Source organism: Schistocerca nitens, chromosome 12 (assembly GCF_023898315.1).
Source record: "Schistocerca nitens isolate TAMUIC-IGC-003100 chromosome 12, iqSchNite1.1, whole genome shotgun sequence".
Classification (NCBI taxonomy): Eukaryota; Metazoa; Arthropoda; class Insecta; order Orthoptera; family Acrididae; genus Schistocerca; species Schistocerca nitens.
In genome coordinates this window covers 72,987,500-72,994,522 of record NC_064625.1, presented here as the reverse complement: position 1 = coordinate 72,994,522, position 7,023 = coordinate 72,987,500, and the positions used below count along the sequence as shown (strand labels likewise).

General features: G+C 46.0%; 1 protein-coding gene across 2 annotated transcripts in view; it reads right to left on the bottom strand.

The window, feature by feature from the left end:
* Window positions 1-1,403: 1,403 nt before the first annotated feature.
* LOC126215260 (uncharacterized) overlaps window positions 1,404-7,023 on the bottom strand; it is a 40,459-nt gene continuing 34,839 nt past the window's right edge. Inside the window, exons 1-4 of one of the 2 annotated variants that reach the window (XM_049941939.1) lie at window positions 5,997-6,124; window positions 4,666-5,042; window positions 2,055-2,240; window positions 1,404-1,712 (exon numbers count right to left, since the gene is read on the bottom strand). In XM_049941939.1, coding sequence (XP_049797896.1) covers window positions 1,560-1,712; window positions 2,055-2,240; window positions 4,666-5,042; window positions 5,997-6,048 — 768 coding nt within the window. In that variant the 5' untranslated portion in view covers window positions 6,049-6,124 and the 3' untranslated portion in view covers window positions 1,404-1,559. Of the gene's footprint in view, window positions 1,713-2,054; window positions 2,241-4,665; window positions 5,043-5,996; window positions 6,125-7,023 lie in introns of those variants that run through there. The other variant, XM_049941940.1, reaches the window with a different exon arrangement.

Below are 7,023 nucleotides of genomic sequence, written 5' to 3'. Positions count from 1 at the left end.
ATTATATAGCACCTGGTGATTTCCGTTCGTTGGGTGCACTGAAGGAAGCATTACGTGAGGAGAGGTTCCAGCACGAGGACGTGAAAAAGTTTGTGGGAAATTGGTTTCAACATCAAGATAAAGGGCTCTTTGCAGCCGAAATAAAAAAAAGCTTGTGGCCCATTGGAACGAATGCATAAATGTTTAAGGGGATTATGTTGAAAAGTAGAAAAAGTACTGTATTCTAAAAATAAACACTATTTTCTCCAGACTAATTTTTCTCTTTAAAGTGTTGAATGACCCTCGTACATTTCACATACCGCAGTGTACTAGGAAAAGGCAAGTATGCGCAAAGTTAACGAAATGCATTTTTATCTCTGAATACTCTTTAAAGTTTTGTGCACCGTTCTACTTCATTCGATGCAGCGAAGTAACTGTGATAAACTTCGAAAATAATTTCAGTTCTTCATCGAGCAAACCTATCAGGTTGTAAGATGTGCAAAAACTAAATTTTTTCGGCGTATACTAGTTTCAAGATCGGATGATCAGAATTTCGAACCGGGTGGAAAGCCATCTCTCAGCGCAAGAAGCAGCATTTGACAGCATAATACCCATGACAAAGACGCGGTAAGCACGGATCGCAAATATCACGTTTGGAGTGGCGAAAGGACACACTTAGGATGACACACCACATTCTGGACTTTGCTCCTGCCTATCTGTTCACTTTTTGAACTCGCCTGTTATTGAAGATAGAAATGGACTGATTGCTCCTCCATTGTGCACGTCACCACCAGCATCAGCGATCACAAACCGCGTTCTACCCATGCCGACAGTGACAGAATAGATGTGATACGTCGCATAGCTGTCTTGCGGAAGAACCAGTGATTATTGTCAACCTTTTCAAAACCCATCACTAATGGGAATGTGATCACGATGATGTTTTCAAACGAATTGTAAGCAGTCAATCTCTAAAGTTGAATGAAGGAATTCGAGGCATCGTAAAAAAAAATATCATCTATGATAATTTTCACCTGATCTTCCATTTTCTCACAATACTCTTACGTTAAACGCTCACCGTATTCAAACCACTCATAGTTACTGGAAAGCCAATATTTCAACAATATAAAAGTTTCACATCAACAGCGGCAGATATTGCTCACTTGTGATCCAAAAATTTGAGAACCGGTAATAGTTTCATTGTTGTGCAGCTGCTTGAGAGCTCATATACATGATGGCCAGATTAAAACTATCCCAGCACATTTCTCACCTCATTGATTTTCAACAGAATCTTATTTGGATTGTCATGGTATGCCACTGATCAAGACAGAAGGAATTTTTTTTTCTGAAATGTGTGTAAAATTTGTGTTAACGGAAGCATTAAACGAGTGTGTTCCTTCTAGTCGTACTTACTTAGACAAATAATTTTTTAAGTATTGTAAATATAGCCATGAGTTTATTTCAGAGAGGTATTTAGACAGACAGCTCATAGGGCAGGTGACAGTAAAAACATTATGTGGCATACTTCTTAAGAATGCTGTATTTTTATTCAGATTTTACACATAATGAGACTTCATTGATGGTTAGGCGACCAGTTGGAGGTCCCAAAGTTCCTGTCGTGCAGCCACGAAGTCTTGGTAGACCTCTGGGCTGGAGTACTGCTGGAACTTGTCCTCGTACCAGACGCTGGCCCTTATCGCATTGATCTTGGCACTGTGCACGTGTGGGATGAGTTTCTGCAAAAACAACACGGTTGTTGATAGGGTGCAAGTCTTGTCTCTCTCTCTCTCTCTCTCTCTCTCTCTCTCTCTCTCTCTCTCTCTCACACACACACACACACACACACACACACACACAATATTCTTACTACCAGCTGGGAAGGTGTGCGCACAATTGTCCAGTATACATTCATATAACTACAATATCCTTACCAACAGGTGGGGTGGTGTGTACCAATGTCCAGAAATCCAGATATCGAAACTAGCCAAAACAGTTACGCTCTTAGCAGTTCAGGACTTGCTGTAATAGGCTTTGTGTTTAGTGTGAATCATAAGTGCTGGAATTTGTGCGCTACCCACCTCTTCGCGCGTCTTCTTCATTATGCCCGCCAATTGGCTGTTGGCGGCTGAGAGGCCGGTGTCCATCAAGTTGTTGATCCAGGACCGCAGCTCCGAGAGTCCATTGCCGACCACCTCAGGCAGCTTGACGTAGGAGTCCTCTGGGCTCCATTCGGAATACTCAACTTGACGTAGATTCCGTGAAACCTACAGCCATTGGGTATCATCACAAATGTAGCCTACAATGTATTATTGATATATATTTACTGATGTTAAGTGTCTCATGAAAATATTATACAGACTTTCCCAACCAATTTGCACTGATAACGCTAGGCAGTAGCAGACTAAAGTGTAGTGTTGCGCAACCTTTTGCAAACTTTTAATTTTTACGATGTTTACATTATTGCAGTGCCTGTGTTATTCTGGTTACGATGCAAGTTCCTTTGGACACGCATGCATGTCCAAAGGCACAGACACGGCAGTGACAACAGCTGTTACGAAACACATCAATGAATTCAGAGTTGCAAATATGGACTACCGTCACCTGCACAATGGAATGACGCAATGAAAATTTGTGCCGGACGGGGATTCGAACCCGGATTTCCAGATTGTCGCGAGGGGTCGCCTTAGCATTTGGCTATCCGTGCACGACCTTACCATCGTTTCATTTACTCAACCCTCAAGGTTGAGGATAAGTAGACATCAGTAAAAACGAGTATAAAATATACATATATTTATAAATTACAAGTTTTAATTTATTGATGCTGTGGATGTGAAGATGATGATAGCAGTAGTGTGATCTGCACTAAAACACCTGACCTGGGAAAGGACAGGACAAATTTGGAGGACGTAAGTTGAGTGGTTATGTTGTAGTCTTAAATTATGGGGGAGTTACGCAGAAGATTGTTTTGCATGTAAAGATGATACTAGTTGGTAGAGTAGGTGACACTGAATGTACAGTTTGAGGATGAATGCCTGGCTGTACTTCCGAAAACAATGCGCAAACAGTGGGTAAAAATCGGGTCGACAGCGTTGGACATGGCCACTATGAGTGTCTTCCAAACTACACTCCTGGAAATGGAAAAAAGAACACATTGACACCGGTGTGTCAGACCCACCATACTTGCTCCGGACACTGCGAGAGGGCTGTACAAGCAATGATCACACGCACGGCACAGCGGACACACCAGGAACCGCGGTGTTGGCCGTCGAATGGCGATAGCTGCGCAGCATTTGTGCACCGCCGCCGTCAGTGTCAGCCAGTTTGCCGTAGCATACGGAGCTCCATCGCAGTCTTTAACACTGGTAGCATGCCGCGACAGCGTGGACGTGAACCGTATGTGCAGTTGACGGACTTTGAGCGAGGGCGTATAGTGGGCATGCGGGAGGCCGGGTGGACGTACCGCCGAATTGCTCAACACGTGGGGCGTGAGGTCTCCACAGTACATCGATGTCGTCGCCAGTGGTCGGCGGAAGGTGCACGTGCCCATCGACCTGGGACCGGACCGCAGCGACGCACGGATGCACGCCAAGACCGTAGGATCCTACGCAGTGCCGTAGGGGACCGCACCGCCACTTCCCAGCAAATTAGGGACACTGTTGCTCCTGGGGTATCGGCGAGGACCATTCGCAACCGTCTGCATGAAGCTGGGCTACGGTCCCGCACACCGTTAGGCTTTCTTCCGCTCACGCCCCTACATCGTGCAGCCCGCCTCCAGTGGTGTCGCGACAGGCGTGAATGGAGGGACGAATGGAGACGTGTCGTCTTCAGCGATGAGAGTCGCTTCTGCCTTGGTGCCAATGATGGTCGTATGCGTGTTTGGCGCCGTGCAGGTGAGCGCCACAATCAGGACTGCATACGACCGAGGCACACAGGGCCAACACCCGGCATCATGGTGTGGGGAGCGATCTCCTACACTGGCCGTACTCCACTGGTGATCGTCGAGGGGACACTGAATAGTGCACGGTACATCCAAACCTTCATCGAACCCATCGTTCTACCATTCCTAGACCGGCAAGGGAACTTGCTGTTCCAACAGGACAATGCACGTCCGCATGTATCCCGTGCCACCCAACGTGCTCTAGAAGGTGTAAGTCAACTACCCTGGCCAGCAAGATCTCCGGATCTGTCCCCCATTGAGCATGTTTGGGACTGGATGAAGCGTCGTCTCACGCGGTCTGCACGTCCAGCACGAACGCTGGTCCAACTGAGGCGCCATGTGGAAATGGCATGGCAAGCCGTTCCACAGGACTACATCCAGCATCTCTACGATCGTCTCCATGGGAGAATAGCAGCCTGCATTGCTGCGAAAGGTGGATATACACTGTACTAGTGCCGACATTGTGCATGCTCTGTTGCCTGTGTCTGTGTGCCTGTGGTTCTGTCAGTGTGATCATGTGATGTATCTGACCCCAGGAATGTGTCAATAAAGTTTCCCCTTCCTGGGACAATGAATTCACGGTGTTCTTATTTCAATTTCCAGGAGTGTATATGGCCAAGATCTAGCCCAATGGGAGGTAGCTGTGAAACTCCAGCTGCCTATCCAATATTGAATGTGTCTCCTGATAAAGGGCTACTTGTGGGAGACTATAATTTATATGTGTCCTTTCTCTCAACCATTTTACTACATACCTGTGGGGCAGCTCTGCTGGTGGCTGAAGCTCCATCGTTTACAAGGGCGACCATCCGACGGTAGAGGGCGCCCAGGTACGGCAGTGCTGAGTCGTACGAAGTGGGTACGAGCTGGTCAGGGTGCAGTGCGAGGTACTCAAAGTGCTTGAAGTAGTTGCTCTCCTGCTGGTACAGCTGCCTGAGCGTCCTGTCGGCCATCATGTCCACGGTCATACCCATGTCGGCGAGGTAGGCCTGCAAGGCGCTCTGCACCTGCTGTTTGACGGCGGTGGCGTTGCTGATGGAGAAGTAGACGCTGTGCTCTGGAATGGGCAGGGGGGCCGTCGCGTTGGCGAACGCCTGGGGCAGGACATCCACGGCGGCTGCCGCGCTGGAGCCTGGAAAGAAATTCAGGGCGGCATGTCCAGTCTCTTCTGATATCTATGAGAGTTATTCTGTATCCAAGGCCTGTCACACAGCAGATACACAGTTACATAGATCAAGATGTTGGCTACATATTGCTCTGACAAGTTTTACTCACATGGCTGATAAATGGTTGTCTTCCCAGAGTATGTCCGAGTTGATAATTCCGTTTACATCTACGATAGGTCTTTCTTTCTCTGGCCATGTGAGTTGGACGGGCCGTTATAACTCCCTTCATTCCAACCATTATCCCAGTAGGCTGAGATTGGATCTGATGGGGTTACAGTTTTAGGAGGGGTTTCCATAAATAATTCTTGGAACCCTCAACCGGAAATGAGCTTTAGGGATTCCAAAGTACTGTCTGTATCGCACTGCTATTTATAGCTGAGTTCGACTATCCCCACCTGCTACGCCCTTTGAAGATGTATTGATATTCGGATCCCAAACTCTCCCTGTGTGAAACGCACATTGTCTCAGGGTTTTCCAGCTGTGGTGGGTGAGATAATCGGGAAGATGTTAATTTTCTTCCTCGAGAACAATCCCCCCGACAAATTCAAACTTTCGTCCCCACTTTATTAGGTTTCGCTACATCTTTATTTTGATAGACCCCTTAATTACACTGTGCCAGATACTTGCCGTGGCACAGTACTAGTTTCGCCGCATTTCATTCGAAGCATTGCTCAGACTCAGCTGATTTGCTTGGGGTTTTCATTCTGGTATATCTTTGATGATGTTTCTTGGATATCACTTCCACTGAACGGTCTGCCCTCACATAAAAGACGCCACATCCACACTCTGTGTAACACAATCGTCAACTGATATGTGACTGAGAATAGTATATAAAGAGATGTTGCCCTGAACTGATAATGCGCGTTCAACACAGACATGATGTTATAATATGAAGTGCTAGTGTGCTATGACAGACTCACCCTGGAAGACGGCCAAGAAGGCGGCAGCAGCGATGAGAGCTCGGACGGCCATTGTGTCTGCAGGGTTGACGAGTGTGAAGATGCTCCCCTGGACGTGTCTATATGTACCGTACCGTAGGCTGGAACGTGCGTCATCACTTATCGATAGCGTTGTGGTAATCACAAGATGTCAGATCTGTTGTCACAGATTATGTGAAGATTTCAAAATCGCACTCGAAACGTAATCTGCTGTGATATGTATTTTTTTAACACTTCGCGGATGTTTACCCGAGATGAAAATTAGGCAGTATATATGGTAATCTCTGAATGAACATCACGTGTGTGATTGTTTTTTTAGATTACTATTTTGAGAAATAATCAGCTTCAACCTTCAACGATTGACGAGCCGGCCACACTTCAGACAGGAAACCGAGATCAAGAGGGTTTCTTTGTAGACTTTAACATATTGATTGACGTAATTTAGCATTTTCTGATATATAGTTCTGTCCGGAAACAAGTGGCACCTCGGAATCTTACTTCGTGACGCGAACCCTATTTTCAGCTCGATATCATAAATATTTCCGACTATCATCCACTCCAAAAGTTCAAGGTTTTGATGATTGCTTAATAATCCGTTTATTGACGTGCACTCATCCGTCATTTAGGGGGAAATCAACACTGTGTGTGGGAAAACAACAAGCAGGCGACGAATTATTTTTCAACAGATACCAAAGTCATAGACGTAGCTTCCGACAGACTAAATTACCAGTTGACTGATTCTACTTAAATATAAAAACGGGAAAGCTGAATTCATTGATCGCTAAAGTACACCATTTCTTCTAAAATTATTAGCTTCTTCCCGAAAATGTGACTTTCTGAAGAAAACATGTCAAGCATATTCCAGTGCGTTCATGGCGGGTGTATTCCAAGCAAACCCTGTGAGATCACTCATGTTCCAAATTTATATGAAAGAGAACCACTACTACGCCGAATGAGATTTTCACTTCGGAGCGGAGCGTGCACTGATATGAAACTTCCTGGCAGAATA